Source organism: Leucoraja erinacea, chromosome 16 (assembly GCF_028641065.1).
Source record: "Leucoraja erinacea ecotype New England chromosome 16, Leri_hhj_1, whole genome shotgun sequence".
NCBI classification, from domain to species: domain Eukaryota; kingdom Metazoa; phylum Chordata; class Chondrichthyes; order Rajiformes; family Rajidae; genus Leucoraja; species Leucoraja erinaceus.
In genome coordinates, this window is record NC_073392.1 from 14,960,730 (window position 1) to 14,980,539 (window position 19,810).

Consider the following 19,810-nt stretch of genomic DNA (forward strand, 5'->3'; position numbering starts at 1 on the left):
TTTCCCATTCTCTCTCTCTCCTTCCTCTTTTTCTCTCTCCCCATCCCTATTTCACTCTTCCCCTCGCATTTTTTCTCTCGCCCCATGCTTTTTCTCCCTCATTTCTTTCTCTCTGTCTTTCTCTCTGTCTCTCTCTCTCTCTCTTGTGCTCTCTCTCCCCCCATTTCTCTTTACCTCTTTTTTTCCTCCTTCCTCCACACCACATAATAGTATAATGTGAACAAGGCTCTGACCATATGTGGGGTCTCGCCTTTGAGTATTAGGGTGCACGTTGCAATTGTCTCTGGAGAACAGGACTGTGGAGTAATTATACCTGCTAACCTGTACATTGTACCAGTAGAGACTGTCTTTGTGATGATTTAGTTTATGCCTAGCAAGCAGAGGTCTGGGTTCAATCTCAGTCCCACACTAACATGGTCAATAATAAGTGGGGAAACAGAAACAGCATCATTCCAAACTCGCTCGCAAGAGATGTGGAGCCACTTTCACTGTATTGCAGAACGTGACTGGTCCCATCCACAATTTGCATGTGAATGGCATCATTATTATAATGGTTTCCAAAGTAAGAAGCAGGACTGCGCAGTTATGCAGGCAGCTCAGTTTGAAATGCCCCAAGGCTGCACTAAAACAGGCAATAATGCTGAACCATCTATAAAAGAATATCATTTAAAAAGGAAAATTAGCTCTAAATTGGAGAGGAAAAAACACATCCAGAAGGCAATGAAGTAATAGTCATCATTGGAAACTGTTGGCTGACATGCTATTGAAGTGAAATCAGTTTGCAGTCGGGTTTATTGTTTAGTCAGGAAGTGTGCAATATACTGCTGCGACTGCTGACAAGGGGGAGATAAAATTATGCTGAATATGCAAGTAGCTGATCACTAACTGGAATGGTATATTTTATTCTGCTTTTATTTTCCTGTGCACGGAGGTGATTTTAAGTGGGCCTAAATGTATTCTTGGTCTTGTGGCATTGTGCATTATTTAAAGAGTTACTATAGTTTTTGTTGTATTGCATGTAACTGGAAAGTTTGTTTTGGTGCTTGACGGAATTGGGTGAGGATTTGCAGTAAAAGTAACACTAGCCTGGCAGGGAAAATATTTGCAATCCCAGTCCGGGTACTTTAGTTTAATTAAGCAAACAACGAGGAAACAGGTCCTTTGGTCCACCAGGTCTGCAGTACACCGACCAGTGACAGTACACTAACATTATCATACACACTAGGGACAATTTTATGAAGCCAATTAACCTACAAACCTATACGTCTGAAGTGTGGGAAGAAACCAGAGCACCTGGACAAAATCAAATCCTGGTCTGGCCTTGTAAGGCAGCAACTCTACTGCTGCACCACGTTTTGTGATAATTCTATTGTTGCATTCCAAAAAAAACTTGTGCAATAGAAAATAATGTTATAAATGTCAGTGTAGGAGGAAAAAAAAAGATTAGGAACTACAGAGTTTCGCATTTGCAATAATAAAGTTATTTTTCCTGCAAGATGTTCAAAAATAAAGGTACAGGTATTTTTGATAACAATACGTTTATAAGTTTTATAATTTAAAAATGCCCAATGCTGTGCATTGTTCAACAGAGTATCATTGCGACTGCCTGTCAGTGTCAATGGTCACCCACAGTGACAGTGTAAAAGTAGCTGTGTCCTAAAGAGATATTGACATCTGATTACTGCAGGGAGGCTATATGGAGGCAGGGAGGCTTTTCCCCAAGCCAACTTTTTTGTGTCAATTTTCAAAGTAAATTTTAAGTGGTTTTCTAGTTCCCAAACAAAACTCATTGAATCAACAGTACAACTGGTGTTCCCTAATTCATCACTCATCTATATTACTAAAAGTCTGACCTTGACCACTTTCTGGTGTTCTGTATATTGATTTTAGAAAAAAAACGCTGCCACTTATGGCTGAGATTTTTGGCAATCTTACTCAGAGTTGACCTGCCGCTGCGCAGGACAAGAGGATTTTTCCCATCGGTGAAAAATAAAAGTTATTAGTTTTAAAAAAATTGTTGAGATTCTGTCTCCTGAAGGCCACGCCCCTTCCGGAGGGACTATAAAACCCGGTGTTGTTGAGTGCCTCAGTCAGTCTCTGCAAGATGGGGGAGCGAGAGGGTCACGTCTCTCAGTCAGAGCTGTGAATAACACTGAACACATGCCTACTAAACTGTGAGTGGTTTTACTGACCTCTCAGTGCCCTTAATGTGGTTTGAAAATATAGTTTGGAAATGCTAAAGCTGTGTTGCCTTTGGTTTGGAAATGCTAAAGCTGTGTTGCCTAATTAAAGTTGCCTTGCCTAATTAAAGTTGCCTTGCCTAATTAAAGTTGCCTAATTAAAGTTGCCTTGCCTAATTAAAGTTGCCTTGCCTAACGACAGATGGCACAATGGGCTAAGTGTTCGGCTGGCGACCGGAAGGTAGCCGGTTCGAATCCCGCTTGGAGTGCATACTGTCGTTGTGTCCTTGGGGCAAGACACTTCACCCACCTTTGCCTGTGTGTAAAATGTAATGTAATTATGTGAAGCACTTTGGGGTCAATGCAAGTTGACTAAAAATGTGCTATATAAATAAGATTATTATTATTATTATTATAATTAAAGTTGTCTTGCCTAATTTAAAGTTGCCTTAGCTTCTATATAATTAAAAGCCTAATCTTGATCACTTCCTGTTTGCGCTTTAGATTGATTTTGGAAAAAATGCTATGATGTACGGCTGTGATTTTTGGCCCTTAGAGTCCCCCTCCTCTCATCAGGTGGCGAGCATTTTTCCCATTGATGAAAAATAAAAGAGTTATTAATGTTTAAAGAATGTTGAGATTCTCTCTCCTGTCAATCATGCCATGAAGGCCACGCCCCTTCTGGTGGGAGGGGGGAGGGACTATAAAACCCAGAAGTGTGGGCATGGCTCAGTCTCTGCGAGATGGAGGAGGCAGAGGTCATGACTCGCTGTCTTTAGTGGCCTTGCACCCTGCTTGAAATCGTATGAAACTGTATGTGAATTTGGTGGCCTTGCACCCTGCTTGAAATGAAATTTCAAGGAATAGCTGTGAGTCAACTGCCAGCCCACCAGCCGTGAGTGAGTGAGCTGCCAGCACAACAGGCTTGAGTGACTGAGCCGCCAGCCCAAGAATCCATTCGGCCCACAATGTCCATACTAGCCCTCTGGAAACAAGTCCCTTCAGCCCACAACACCCATACTAGCACTCCAGAAAGCCATCTCCCCCTACTGGCCACCAATATTGTGGAGAGGTAGAATATTACGTTGGGGGACCAGCCCTCCCGTGTGATGCTGGGACCCAGCGGGTCCCACTTAGTCTAGTGTTATAATAAATTTGTGTTATGGAAACACAATGTATAGTAGAACTACCTGTATAAATTAAAATGTGTTTCCACCGGGTAGACATGTGACGCTGTAGGACATGGAAAGAGTAATGGGCGGTACTGGCGGTCAAAGATATTGCCCTGGTTCAAGGATGTGACCTAAATAAGACTGTCTGTAGAAACAAAGAACTGCAGATGCTGGTTAATACACAAAATGACTCAAAGTGCTGGAATAACTCAGTGGATCAGGCAGCATCCCTGGAGAACATGGATCAGTGACGTTTTCGGTCAAGACCCTTTTTCATAGTCTAGTCCCATTTGAATAACTTTCTAACTGATGGTATGATGTCGTCATTATTATCAAGCAACGTCACTGGGAGTAAATTAAATCTGAATTTGTGCTTTAAAAAAAATTATATATCTATCTATCTATCTATCTATCTATCTATCTATCTATCTTTGCCATAACATTTATAGTTTGTACAGTACATTCCAGTTGCTCTCTGCTGTTCATTGATGATCCTTCATTCTGAATATGGAGACCTGCAGTTGCTGTATCAATTGACACAAGTCCCAGGTGATCCATTCTAGGGTGACAAGAATTTTCAGTGGAGAAGCTTGCTAAGACTACAAGACGATGGTGTTATTTTCAGCTGCTGCTGATTATAAAATCTGCCTAATTTTATGGTGTAAATGAATACTAACATTTTCTCTTTGCATCCAGGCATGATTTTTCAGTTCTTAAAGGTTAGAATTTCCTGCATCATATTGTTTCTCGACATATAATTGCCAGTCATGCAATTGTGTAAGGTCATTGAGATTCTCTGCAGTATTCAAGCTGAACATTTTAATAAAAAGCACTCTTGTTATTTCAAGGTTAAAGAATGAGAATAAATTTAATATTGAAAGATTTTTTTAAAAATCAGCACTTGAAATGAATAAATGTTCTTGAATGATTTTGATTAGGATAAATAAGCAGAACAAGGCAAATGGGGGACATGGGTTTAAGACGATTAGCAAAGGCAGCAGAGGTGATGGAAATAAATGTTTAAATTGCACAGTATTTCATTACGATTTAAATTGCATTGCCTGACAAAACTGGTGAAAGCAGATTTCTCAGCAACCTTCAAGCAAACTGGAGAAATCTTTTGAAGGGAAAAGAATTACAAGTGTAAGAAAGGGGAACTAATTCGATAGCTTTACCAAAAAAAACGCCACTGAGAAGATGGACTTAATGTTCCCCTCTTATCAGGGTAATTTAATTTTGACAAAGGCAATTAATTTCATCATGTGTAATTCAGGTTTTAGTTGGCAATTTAATCTTACCCAAAGACTGTTATTATTTCATCACAACTTACCTATTTTGGTGGGTGGGGGAAGAGGAGAATGGCGTTTGGTGGAGCAGTAATTTTACATCAGCATTCCCACTGAGTAATAAATTAAAATAAGCTGTTTTGGGTTTTGATCTGGGTTAGATATTGACAAGGTCTCCTTTGAATAGTGCTGTAATTATTCTGCTATGTCCATTTAAAAGGAAACAAAATCTTGTCTTTCTTCTACACGGGATATTCCCTTGCACAGTATTTCCTCTGTTCTACCTGAAGGACTAGTGTAGAATGTGTTTGACTTTCTGGCATGGTGTTGGGACCCATGGTTTTAAATCTCAGTCAGGACAGTGTTCAGTTTTGAAATACAACATGGAACCAGGCCCTGTGACACATCGAATCACGCCACCGTACACTAGTTGTATGTTATCCCAGTTTCACATCCTACACAGAGCATTTTTGCACGTCAATTAACATCTTGGGAATGTGGGAGGAAACCGGAGCACCCGGACAAAACCCTCACGGTTACAGGAAGAATGTGCAATCTCCATACAGACAGCACCTGTGGTCAGGATCGAACCTGGAACTCTGGCATTGTGAGGCAGGAACTCTACCATTGCACCACTGTGACACCCTATAACTCCACTGGTAACCTCCAATAATCTGTTGTGTTAGGGACTTTGGTGCTGGATTAGTAGACTTTCTAGACAATTGGTGTTATATCCAAAATATCTTTAATTCAATTTTTAAATATTGCACAGATTTATAACAAAATTTATCGCTGGACCTGGTAATGTTAATGGGAATGTGGGAACTGGGATCCTAGAATGTTGGAAGGGAGCTCAAGGGCGGAGGTGCTCTTATGGTAATAGGAGGTTGGGTAGGTTGGCACGTATCTCCTGGTGAACCTTTGGGATTTCTCAATGTTTGGACAGTGGATCACTTGGCCTTTTATTCTCCAACATAAGATGGGGCCCTGTGAATCTTTTGCTCTGTGGAAGCATTCTCGCCCAAGTTTACACAAAAGGGAAACTGAAATGATTGAAATTCATGGCTATCTAATTCCCCAGAACTGTCCATGTTCACTTCCAAATAACTGCAGTTGTTGAATCATTGTAAGCTGAAATGTCATGTCTTCACACTTAAGGTTGAAAATTTAATGAAAGTGGGGTGAACTGTCGGGGAAAAGAATGAAGACGGTAAAGAATGAGAGCAACATTTAGAGCAGACACTATTGTCAGCTGCAATGTAGATAAATATAGAGCAACATCTTTTATAAATGACATCCATTAAACCCTCGCAATAACGGACCATGGGGTTGAGGGGGGTGGGATGGTGTCCGTTGTTGCCAATTGTTCACTCTAACCAAGCGAGTGGGGGTAAAGTTTAACACGGCTGGAATGGAAGAAATGCGGCATTGTGAGTGAGGGGTGTTTAAACAAGCGGGAATTCTCATGCCCGGGAGCCACAGAGCCCCCCTCCCCCCCCTCCCCCCCCCTCCCCCCCCCCCCCCCCCCCCCCCCCCCCCCCCCCCCCCCCCCCCCCCTGGTGTAACTGGCAGAAGTGGGGGGTGGGACAGCTTTCTGTGGCAAAGAATTCCACAGATTCACCATCCTCTGACTAAAGTAATTCTCCTCATCTCCTTCCTAAAAGAACATCCTTTAATTCTGAAGCTATGACCTCTAGTTCTAGACTCTCCCACTGTAACTGTGTATTATTAGAAATTCCATTGCTATCAAAATTTATAATTATCAATGCCAGTCTGCTTGCTAAATGCTTGCAGCCACATTATTCCTGATGCTCGTTTCTACAATGTTGTGAAAGTATTTGAACATTGCTAATTATATGTCCAGAATGAGTATTTATTTTAAGAAAAAAAATCAATTGCAGTTAAGCTGTGCTTAAAAAAAGCCTCATATTAATTTAATTTTTTCATTTTATGTCATCTTGCAGATACTGCTGATGCCGAGACAGACTTTACATTGGTGAAATCTTTCATGCACGTGCAACTAATGATCATCGTGATAATTTCCAGCTCATTTGACGGCGAGCACTAAATCCCACAGAATCCACACCTCTGTTGTGCTCATCACCTTCGACGCCTAATGATTTCAGTTGCTCAAGAGTTGAAGTCCCTTGATAATATATAAGTTTACTCAGAAAACATTGTTTTTTATAAAAATGGCACAAGGGAGGATTTGTTCACCCTTTCGTCATGTGGCGATGGTTTTTATGACCCTTTGGCTCGCCGAAGCAGCACAGCAGCGCAGCGAGTGTCCTCAGCTGTGTGTTTGTGAAATCCGCCCATGGTTCACACCACAGTCAACGTACAGAGAAGCCGCCACTGTGGACTGCAATGATCTGCGGCTGACCAGGATCCCGAGCAACCTCTCTGCGGACACCCAGGTGCTCTTGCTACAGAGCAACAACATCGCCAAGACCACCAACGAGTTTGAGCAGATGTTAAACCTCACCGAGCTCGATCTCTCGCAGAATAACTTTACCATTATTCAAGACGTGGGCTTGACCAACCTGACTCAGCTCACCACTCTCCACCTGGAAGAGAACCAGATTGCAGACCTGCCTGATTATTGTTTGCAGGATCTCGCCAGCCTCCAGGAGCTCTACATCAATCACAACCAGATCAGCAGCATCTCGGCCAAAGCCTTCTCTGGTCTGAGGAACTTGTTGAGACTTCACCTGAACTCCAACAAACTGCGTGTCATTGACAGCCGTTGGTTTGAGTTTACGCCGAACTTGGAGATCCTCATGATTGGGGAGAACCCAGTCATCGGGATCCTGGATATGAACTTCAAGCCTCTGTGCAATCTGCGGAGTTTGGTTTTAGCCGGCATGGAGCTGACGGAAATCCCCGGCAATGCCCTAGTGGGCTTGGACAGTCTGGAGAGTCTCTCTTTCTATGATAACAAGCTGGGCCGGGTGCCTCAGCTTGCACTTCAGAAGGTGCCCGCTTTGAAATTCCTGGACTTGAACAAAAACCCTGTTCACAAAATTCAAGAAGGCGATTTCAGAAACATGCTTCGCCTGAAGGAACTTGGTATCAACAACATGATTGAGCTGGTTTCCATAGACAGGTATGCCTTGGATAATCTCCCTGAACTTACAAAACTGGAAGCCACAAATAACCCTAAACTGTCTTACATTCATCGCTATGCATTTCGGGAAGTTCCTTCCCTTGAAAGCCTTATGCTCAATAATAATGCATTGAATGCGCTTTATCAAAAGACCGTGGACAACCTTCCAAATCTGCGTGAAGTCAGCATTCACAGTAACCCCATCAGGTGCGACTGTGTTATTCAGTGGATGAGTTCGAACAAGACGACCATTCGCTTCATGGAGCCTCAGTCTATGTTTTGTGCGATGCCTCCAGAGTACAGAGGGCAACAAGTCAAGGAGGTCCTCCAGCAGGAGACTGCTGAACAGTGTCTACCCATGATTGCACATGAGACCTTTCCAAATCACCTGAACGTGGACGTAGATATGACCGTGTCCTTGGATTGCCGCGCCATGGCAGAGCCCGAACCTGAGATTTATTGGGTCACGCCACTTGGCAGTAAGATCACTGTGGACACCCTCTCGGATAAATATAAGCTGAGCACCGAGGGGACCCTTGAAGTTTCTCACATTCACATCGAGGATTCTGGCCGATACACTTGCGTGGCCCAAAACTCTGAGGGAGCGGATACAAGGGTTGCAACCATTCGAGTCAACGGAACCTTATTGGATGGAACTCAGGTGCTGAAAATCTACGTGAAGCAAGCAGAATCGCATTCCATCTTGGTTTCGTGGAGAGTGAACTCCAATGTCATGACCTCGAACTTAAAATGGTCGTCAGCCACCATGAAGATCGACAACCCCCACATCACATACACTGCAAGGGTTCCAGTCGATGTCCACGAATATAACCTGACCCATCTCCAGCCATCCACAGAGTATGAGGTTTGTCTAACCGTGGCCAATATCCACCAGCAGACTCAGAAATCGTGCGTCAACGTCACCACAAAAGGGGTGGCGTTCTCGCTGGACATTTCTGACCAAGGAACAAGCACTGCCCTCGCCGCCGTGATGGGCTCAATGTTTGCCATCATTAGCATCGCTTCAATCGCTGTTTACACCGCCAAGCGCCTCAAGCGTAAGAACTACCACCATTCGCTGAAGAAGTACATGCAGAAGACCTCCTCCATTCCGTTGAATGAGCTCTACCCGCCGCTTATAAATCTATGGGAAGGGGAGAGCGAGAAGGACAAAGATGGCTCATCTGACGTGAAGCCCACACCCGTCGACACATCGAGAAGCTATTATGTGTGGTAAAGGGAGGACATTTTTGCTTCTAGTTAAAGGGAGCACAAGACTTTTTTTGCTTTTATCTGCAAAAGTGAAAGTTCAGAACCTTTTTTGTATTTTGACTTTGCTAACTTGTGGCAGAGCTGTGAGAACAGGTGGATATTTCAGACTTTTAGTATAGCGTATCGCCTTTGTTTGACTTTTTTTTTTAAAGAAGGCAGCTCAATTTATCTTGCTAAATGCCTCAGTTACTGTGCTTGAATGTTCCTTTCTCTCCCCATTGCAGAACTCCCCCAAAATAAATTGGTGGTAGGCCAGGTACATGCTTTTAAAAGAACGACAAGCTTTGGAGGGGGCACTCATTCACTAAAAGCTGTTTACCTTAATTATCAGTTACTGATGCATTTCCATGTTATAGTTTTTTTTTAGAATCTTGAAGCTGACACATGGAATTAGATCCTCTTCATTCTTCTATTGAATGCTGTTAGCTAACTAAATTGTATTGTTGTATCAACTATAATTTGCTCTTTTCTTGAAGTTGAAAGCCCAAACACCTGTAAATTTTATTTGCCACCTTTTTGCGTGAATTACTTTTACAACTTAGAAAAAATGTGTGGTTAATATTTAATAAAACGGTAATAGAATAAAGTGCTTTAAAAATGCTACATAAAAAAGGTACATTTAGGTGATTTTACTAAGGGACTTTTAGCTGCCAGGGTTTTCTGAATGTCTCTAACTGCATTTAGTATCTATAGTTTAACATAATGAATTTTATTGTGAGAAGTAGATTGTAAAATGAGGACAAAACTACATTAAATCAGTTTTGATCTTGATTTTTATAGAGCTTTGAGTCTCTGATTAAAGTGTTCTTCTTTGAGGTTGTTCCCATTGCCTCTGCAGATTTCCTACACAGTGTGACATTTGACAAATTGAGGTCCTGTCGCTAATTCCCCCTTGATCGCAGAGAAAGAATTAAGCTCATCATTGAAAGTGGGTCTGACACCTGGCAACTTCAATGAATCAGTTCATATAAGAAGGTTATTGTGGAATTGGGGCCAGTACTGATGAAGTATAATTTTTCATGGTAGGAACTAAGGTTAAATAATCCTTAATCTCCCCTTAAATGAGTATTAAAAGGGGGGAAAAGGTAGCTCTGAATATTTATAGAAGTCCCCTTGAATGAAACCTGAGAGGTTGACCAATGCTTGAGCTCAACATGCTTTGGTGCTGCTTTTTAGCCCTTTAGATAATTAAGTAATGTTTCTTAGTAGAAAATAACAAACCTTTCTATGGGCTTCATTTAGTTGGCCATTTTGCTTCTACATGCCTTCCTGCTGCCAGAATTGAAATGTAAACGGAAGCTTTTGAGCCCTAACTGAATGCAATGTCTATGATTTTGACCGCGGCAATAATCTTAAAATGCGCAGGAATTTTTGACAGTCCCAACAGGGTTTTGCAGGTTTATTATCATTAACAAGTGTTCCCAGTATTGGCAATCAACGGGTTCTTCCCTCACCACAAATTAATAAGATAAAGATACAGAAGAAAGGACATTTTGCCACATGACCCTTTTTTTTATTAAGAGGCAGTTGAATGATCACCAGTAATGGTCCTTGAAAATGGTGTAAATTGCTCATTCTAAGATTCCCTCCAGTCTAGTTTCAGTCAAAAATCACTGAGTCAAGCACTTGTGCATCTAAACTTTATTTTGACAAAACACAATTACAATTCCAACTACTGTACCTAACCACCGTGGGTTCGATCCTCATGTCTGCCTGATCAAGCCCTCTTGGCCTTGCTCAAACAGAGACACTCCAGGAGGTCATGCAGTCCCAAATGTTCTCCCAGAAGATCGACACAGGACTTCGTGGGAGCGGACTTTTATAGGTCCCCAAACTTCAAGCGGTCGAACCACATGGGGGTGGTCTCTTTACAATCCAATAACAGATATCAATTAACTCCGTACATGACAGGCATTTCCCTAACCAAATAATACAGTGGCTAATACATTGTATTCAAACAGTGTTTCTAGGAGAAAACAAACATCGCGACATGTGCCTGATATGCAAGAAAACCAGACAAGGCTCAATACTTAATCCAATCAACATCCAGCAAAGTAAAGCTTTGCAACATTATTTACAATGGTTTGCATTCATCCAATCCATTCTACACATTTTGCACCTAATTGTCAGGGTCTGCAGATGTTCCCATTCTCTTCCTGCAGCTCTGATCTAGGCTCTAGACCAACTGGCACCATTCAGCAGCTTGTCCCATTTCTACAGAAGGCACTTTTAAATTGACCAAATGGCCTAGCAGCCCAGAAGCCTTTACTCAATTTTAGTGTCCTAGCCTCTCCAATTTGGCCAGGATTAAAAATGGCTGGAGAAGGTTTATCTTAAGTTGAGTCTAAAGTTTGTGTAACTCTACTTTTCTTTGAGATAATATCTTTCCTGTATCTCCATTGAATTTGTATCAAAAGCATGATCCGATGATGTGGTCCATTTGTTTGCTCCAGGTCATGGCACTCACGGACAGAGGAGGTTCAGTTCTGTCTTAAAAGCCACATCCTTCACCTTCTCTGTGTTTTGTTCAGAACTGCCTTTGTCCTTTTAAGGCTCCCCACATTTTGCTTGCTCTTGGGTCTTCAATGTATTCCTCATTTTCTATCCAGGCTTTATTCCAGTTGTCAGCATTATTGGAATAGATGAGTTGGTAGGAAGTCAAAGGATTCCTTGAAATCATGCTCTGGGATGGGGCTATAGTAATGAAGCGATGGCTCAACTAAGCCATTGAATCACTCCCTGCAAATAAATGATGCCTTAGAGATGAAATTTGTAGCAATATTTTAGTGCTGTCCTTTAAGGCTTATTACAAACATTTGTTTCAACAAAAGTACAGTAGCATCGTGGTTAGGATACTTGACTGGCATCCAGAGGCCTGGGCCATTTGATCATGTGGCACGAGTTCAAAGCCTCCTTCCAATAGCTGGAGAACTTGAATTTGAGCAATTTAAATCTGGAATGCTAGCATCAGTAATGGTATCTACAGAATTGTGATTTAAAAAAACTCATGTACACTAATGCATACACATGTGTCAGAGAAGCAAAAATATCATCCTTGCCCAATTTTGCCAAAATGTGACTCCAGTCCCTCAAACATGGTTGACCTTTAACTGCTTCCTTAGTTAAAAGGCAATGGATAGATGATAAATGGTATTGTCCATTAAGCAGCAAAGGAAGCCATCTTATCACTGATTAAGGACCCCAGCATTATTGCCATAATATACTATTTTAAAAGGCACAATTTTCATATAGAGTATTTACAGAAGGGTTAAAGAATTACTAGATCTGTGAAATGGTTTGAAATGAGATATTGTTAATTGTGATTGGTGCAGCAGAACTGTCATGGATGTGTTAATATTTTTGATTTAATAAACATTTGCTTTTTACAATATTACTATAATAACCAAGAGTTATCTATTATCTCACTGGATGCAGAAAAAGCGTTTGATCAAGTAGAATGGGATTATATGATTAAAGTATTGCAAAAATTCCAATTGGGAGAAAACTTTATCGCATGGATAAAACTATTATATAACAAACCTACGGCTAGAATATTAACTAATAATATCTTATCCTCGAAATTTGAACTATCAAGGGGCAATAGACAAGGATGCTCATTATCACCGCTGCTATTTGCTTTGATAATTGAACCCCTTGCTGAAAAAATAAGAACTCATCCGGATATTTATGGTTATAATACAAAATACTCAAAAAATAAAATATCCCTATATGCCGATGATGTACTACTGTACATCACAAAACCACAAATTAGTATACCAAACATATTAAACTTAATAGAGGACTTTGGATCCTTTTCAGGATATAGAATAAATTGGAACAAAAGTGAAATTATGTCGATAAAACCAAAAGACTCAACACAGCTTCGGAAATTTCCCTTTAAAATAGCCACAGAAAAATTCAAATATTTGGGAATTGAAATTACTAGAAATTACCAGGATATGTTTAAAGCCAATTATAATCCTTTACTCAAGAAATTGAATAATCTGATTAAATTCTGGAAAACACTTCCGATGTCCTTAATAGGCAGAATAAATGCTATTAAAATGGTTTTCTTACCACAAATTCTATACCTATTTCAATCAATACCTATATACCTCCCAAAAAAGTTTTTCAAAAAATTGGACTCAGACATTACAAATTTTTTATGGGATTATAAATCCCATAGAATACAAATAGCACACCTTAATAAACGAAAAGAGCTGGGGGGTCTAGCGCTCCCTAATTTTATGTATTATATCTGGGCAGTAAATATTAAAAATATGATTCACCTGCTGGACAATTCTGCACAGCAGGCGGACTGGATGGTAATGGAAAAAGGGGACTGCTCCCCGAGTAATATAGGAGCGATCATCCTCTCACCAACAAATTTGAATAATAAAAATTATAATAAAAATCCAATTATACATAACACAATAAGAACATGGAAACAAATAAAACAGACTCTAAAATTAAGAAACCTATCTCTTTTAATACCAATAGTCAATAATCCATCGTTTAAACCATCAATCATAGACAAATCATTTATACAATGGGAAAGAATGGGAATTAAAACGCTCGAAGATCTGTATGAATTAGGGAATTTACTGTCATTTCAACAACTACAACTGAAATATAATTTGAAAAATAACCAATATTTTAAATATCTTCAAATCTGTGATTATTTGAAAAAATACACAAAAGACTATCATAATATGGCTTCCGACTTATTGGATGAAGCAATGAAGACCAAGGCGGAATCAGCTAATTTAATATCGTACTTATATAACATCATTTTAAACATAGAAATACCCACAACAGATGGAATTAGAAAAGATTGGGAACAAGAATTAGCTATAAAAATCTCAAAAGGGACCTGGGATAATCATTTACTACAGGTGCATAAATGTTCGATCAACGTACGGCATACGCTCATCCAATTTAAAACATTACATAGATTATATTATTCAAAAACTAAATTAAATAAAATCTTCCCTAATGTTTCACCAATCTGTGATAAATGCCTATGTCAAGAAGCTACCATAGCGCACTCTTTTGTTTTTTGTACAAAAATCCAAAAATTCTGGTATGAAATATTTGATATTTTTTCAAAATTGATCAAAATAAAACTGGTACCAAAACCAGAATGGATTATCTTCGGAATATCGGAAGATAACCCTGAATTAAACGTGTTTCAGAAGAATTTATTTAATTACGGGCTAATAATGGGAAAAAAAGCTTATACTTAAATTCTGGAAAAATGCGCCGACACCAACAATAAAAATGTGGATATCAAATATGTTTGAAACATTACACCTGGAAGAGATGAGATTCCTCCTAGCAGGTAAAGCAGACCAATTTCAAAAGACGTGGTCTATGTTTCTGGACCTATTACAAGTATGAGGTGCAATAGTAATCTAAAAAAAAACCAAATATATAAATAAGCGGAATCAGGACCTGGTAACGGGAGGTAAAATAACAAAAACAGACTTGGTTGGTAGTCCCCTCTCTGCGGAGTTTAATGTTATAATAGAGCGATTGTTTCTACTTTCTCCTTCTTTTCTTTCTAGGGTCTATTTTCTCACTTTACTTCCTTCTCTAACTTCTTTCCTAAGGGGCTTTCTTTTCCTTACACTCTCGCACTGCACGATTCTCTTGCACTTTCTTTACTTTCCTAACTTCTACTTTTTTTCTTAAAGCTCTAAAAAAAAAAAAAAAAATGAAGCGGTATAAAAAATGTATCAAGATATATGTGTTGTGTAGAATTGTAATTTACCGTACTTCTAATAAAAAAAAAAAAAAAAAAAAAAAAAAAAAAAAAAAAAAAAAAAAAAAAAAATACAATATTACTAGGTAGCCATCACTCCTTTTGTTCTATGGGGACATTGAACTCTCTATAGATACCCTTTATTGTTGAAGGCAGTGAAAAGCAGGCACATTGGCTGATGAAAGTAAAATCCAGAGATTAAACATTCTTTGCTAACTGATAGGGGATAATACATTTTGTTTTTGTTTTAACATTTTGTCATTTCCTAAGATACAGTGCAAGAGAGCCTTGTGTAGCATCATTCCTTAAACCATGTTCTTGAAGCAGATTAATGGTTGTGACGTTTATAATCTGATTAATATTGAATATAATATTGTATTCTATTATGAAAGCTGTTTTGATGCAGTGGGATAAAGCGATCATATTCAAATATCACTTTTAAAGCACTTCCTTTTAGATTATTTATCCTCTCCTTTTAATAGATTTATTAGTGAGTAGCTGTGTAACATTTCAAACTCAGCAGAAGGGATTATTTCATATTGGTAGAACATTGCATTGAATCAAAATTTTGCTGGTCCTTTGGAAAATAATCCTAAAATTGATTGAATTTATGGAATGATGCAGCATGGAAACAGGCAGTTTACATTAGTTCTATGTTATCTCACTTTCGTATCCACACCTGACACATTAGGGACAATTTACAGAGGACAATTAACCAACAAACCTACATATCTTTGGAATTTGGGGATAAAACAGAGCACCTGCAGGTTTCAGGAAGAATGTGCAAACACCAATCACACGACAGCATCCAAGGTCAGGATCGAACTCTGGTGCTGTGAGGTTGAAGTTCTACCAGATTATTTTATTCACTGAAAGTAATTAACCAATTATACATATCATTTCTCTTACACCATACCTCATACACAATTCCTCATTCACCATACCAATTTATAACATTGCCATTTGTAACACTGGGTTTATTTGGCCTGTGGGGTGAGTTTTGAGCTGTGCAGCAGTATTTACTTTGAAAGAAAACTTGGCATTTGATGAAATATCTAAGCTAAATTAGTTCACAATTGTGGTTTAAATAATGACAAGTGTTGTGTTTGGCCGTCACTGCTTTGTTAAATTGGCAACTGCTTGTATTGACTGCACACACAATTAACTGCAGTGATTAGTGTCAGAGAAGTTTCACTAACCTTGGGTTACTCTATCAAAATCTTTGATGCAGTCAACATCTTAAATATTTCTTATTAATTTTATTATATGATCTGAAAAAAAATCAAGCATTTGAGAGCGATTTCAGAATGTTCGTGAGACCATAAGACATAGGCCATTCAGCCCAACAGGTCTGCCCTGCCATTTGATCATGGCTGATCAATTTTCCACTCTCAACTCCGACGGCCATGTCATTAAAAAGTCATAAATGTTGCTGAATTAATTGCAGTTAATTGCCATTTTGGGAAAAGTGAAAAGAAGTTAAATATTTTTGCCAAGGATTTGATCCCCTTACATTTGGACCATGACGATCCAAAATGGATTGGCAGGTAATGATGGCAATTCACCAAACTACCGAACACTGGTAAACTAAAATTAATTGCCAAAGTTCACTGGAAGTAGTGGAATTATATCCACTTAGCAAAAGTCATCATGCAATTCAACCAATTCTGAAGTAAACTCAGGGCTGCACAAAAGCTGGTACCATGCTTTCTTTACTCACAAAGGACTGACAAACCGTGACCTTTTATTGAATAGGGATGGAGATTTTACTACTGTTGTTAAACATTCATCCAACTGCCCGCCCAAAGGGTTCCTTTTAAATTCTGTGATGGCAATGTTCGATGTCACCTTTACTACCTGTCGTGTGACCATTTGTGTCTGTCGAACTGTAAATCTTAAAAGAGTCCCTGCCACACTTCGATTCGCATTCAGCTGGAACCTGGCAGGTTAATTATCAGGTTTCCATTGAGCGATGCCATTCCTACAGGCCTCACAGGAATGGACGAGCCATGAAGAAGGAGAAGGTAAGCGTGTGTGGGGAGACGCACACCAGGTGGGATGTGGGGAACAGGGGGTCTGCCCCCTACCCCCTACTCAAATTACATTATAATAATGTCTGTTTGTTTGCCTTAGTTTTGTTTTACTTCAACTGCAAACTGATTGGAAAATTCAAAACTGACACTCAGAATTTGGGCACAGTTTTGAACAATGCAATTTTAATAAGCCCTCCAAGCAAGATCGAAAGAAATATATGAAAATTCTTATGGCTCCATCTGTATAAAGAACTTAAAATTACATAAGAAAGCAATGGGGCTTCTGAGACTTGTGTTACATTGCACATTCTGATCAAGTGAGACACCAAAAACCACAATTCATGTATGACAAAGAGCTCATTAATGTTTTATGATTTAAATTTTCCATAAGTACAGAATAAAATGGAGCATTCTAGCTTCTGTGGAGCAGATCAAGTTCTTCTGAAACTATATTCAACTCATTTAAACTCCTGAGGGAAATAAGTAAGCAAAGAAGATAATCCGCCCTCAAACTGTTCCCTAATTCTCCAAAGTGATCTATCAATACTGCAGTATATCAAATCTAACATTATAGCTACTTTGTTCAACCGGTAACTCACATGGCTACAATTTCTATGGTTCTGCTGCCCAGGAAATCTTAAAGTGATTTGAATGATGAGTCATTTGTGTATAATATTCTGAGAGCTTAAGGCTGTTGAGGATGGCTGTTCTCTCTGATGGTCATCTCCAGAAAACCATTTATTTTAAACCTTGTACAATAAAATATTATTGCATAATTAGTCAACCCTCCCATTTACCATTTGATGGCCCGGTTATACCTATCGTAAAACGTGGCTGTTGAGCCTGTTCCATGTTTAGTGAGCTGTTAAGTTCTTATGCTTTTATAAACAATCATTGTTTCAAAATGTAACGACATTGTAAGGTCAATTATTGAACAGAAAATCTGTAGATCTAGATAAATAATCCACCCAATTCCAACTACGGGCTTTTATGTTTGTATGCTGCTGACATAAAATATGTCAATAAAGACCCAAAGCTTCACTGATGGCAATAAGGAGAAGAACACTGAGTTATAATAGAGTGTCAGGGGTTATGGGGAGGAGGCAGGAGGAGAATGCGATTGAGAGGGAAAGATGATCAGCCATGATTGAATGGTGGAATAGACTTGATGGGCCAAATGGCCTAATTCTGCTTCCATAATTTATGTATTTATGAACTTATAACTGACTCCAATCCCTCAGCAAATTGCTGTTGATGATGCTGTACTAATCGGCATGCCACCAAGAACCTGCATTCTCACACCAGCTGGAGATGGGTGAAGACAATTGAGCTTCATAGCCGTGTCCATGTCCCGAGGATGAAATAAGGGAACAAACTGAGCTGCAAGATGCGTGGGCACTTCCTGCAGATTGGAAACACCGTGTGTTAGCACTTCCCGTGTGCAATCCGCGCAACCTGCTTGTTCAGCCAGATGGTGCAGAATGCAGGAACACAGACTACAATCTACAAATTGTTAGGAGATCACCTAAAGAGCTTTACATATAATTTGTAGGGTGCACTGATATCACAATGAAATGCACTGATATCGTCTATTTTCTTAATATCATTGTCCTTATCGTCTTTATCTCACTTCCTTATCCTTATTTCCTTATCTCACTTCCACTGAGACATCAATGTATTCACTGTTGTATGAATCGGAGCATTCTATGTTGGTGAAGAGTAACAAATTACCATCTATCTTCGATTCAGATAAATCACCACCTACATTATCTATCTATGACATGTCTGATTAATATCATTCGGGCAAACGTGACAATTCAAAAGCCTACCTTCCAGCAACAATCAACCTTCATCCATTTAAATAAACACCTAGGCAACATAATTATTGCAGGATTTTACTTCAAGGACTTTGCCTATTTCAAGGGTATATTTGAACTCATTTCAGAGTCACTCAAATGTTCGTCTTTCCCAATAACTTGGTTTCCTTTCAGGATATCATGAAAGAACACAACTGGCTTTTGCTTGAGTTCTCCTCAACAGAAGGCTGGCATGGTGGCGCAGTGGTAGAGTTGCTGCCTTACGGGGCCAAAGACCTGGGTTCGATCCTGACTACGGGTGCTGTCTGTAAGGAGTTTGTACTTTCTCCCTGTGTCCTCTTCTGATGCTAGGCAAAGAATCTACTAATGCTTTACTTAGCCATTTAGTCGGCAGAGTTGGAGCAAACTCACAGTTCACTTAGATGAATATGTTCATCCAGCAGTAGTAGCTTGATGAAGTAGCTTGAAAAATAATGAAATATCTGCAGCATTGAGTCAAAGAGTCACATATCACAGAACCAGGCCCTTCAGACTAAATCATTCATGCCGCCCCAGGTGCCCATCGAAGCTAGTCCCAAGTGTCCACATTTGACCCATATCCCTCTAAACCTTTCCAATCCATGCACATGCCCAAATGATCTTTAAAGCAAGTTATTATATCTGCCTCAAACTCTTCCTCTGGTAGCTCATTCTATATTCGTGTCACCTTCTGTGTGAAAAACTTGTCTTGTAGCACCAGAGACCAGGGTTCGATCCCGACTACGGGTGCTGTATGTATGGAGTTTGTACGTTCTCCCTGCGTCCTGCTTGGGTTTTCTCTGGGATTTCTGGTTTTCTCCCACACTCCAAAGACGTACAGATTTGTAGATTAATTGGCTTGGTAAAATAGTAAATTGTTCCTAGTGTGTGTAGGATTATGCCATTGTGTGGGGGTCGCTGGTCGGCGCAGACTGGGTGGGCAGAAGGTCCTGTTTCCGCGCTGTATCTCTAAACTAAATTAAACTAAAGATGTACTTTGTTCTGGTACATTTGCCATCAGTGCCAAGTGGAATTAACAATTAACTTTGGTTTCATAGCAATCATAGTAAGGAAAGTACACATGCGAATCAAATGAATAATGCTGGAGCCAAGCAGCATCTCTGGAGAAAAGGAATAGGTGATGTCTCGGGTCGAGACCCTT

The 19,810-nt window shown here is 39.7% G+C and overlaps 1 protein-coding gene across 1 annotated transcript in view; it reads left to right on the top strand.

The window, feature by feature from the left end:
* Positions 1 to 11,314, top strand: part of lrrn1 (leucine rich repeat neuronal 1) — a 41,029-nt gene extending 29,715 nt beyond the window's left edge. Inside the window, exon 2 of the mRNA XM_055647718.1 lies at positions 6,603 to 11,314. Coding sequence (XP_055503693.1) covers positions 6,831 to 8,981 — 2,151 coding nt within the window. The 5' untranslated portion in view covers positions 6,603 to 6,830 and the 3' untranslated portion in view covers positions 8,982 to 11,314. The remainder of the gene's footprint in view (positions 1 to 6,602) is intronic.
* The last annotated feature ends 8,496 nt before the right edge of the window (positions 11,315 to 19,810 follow it).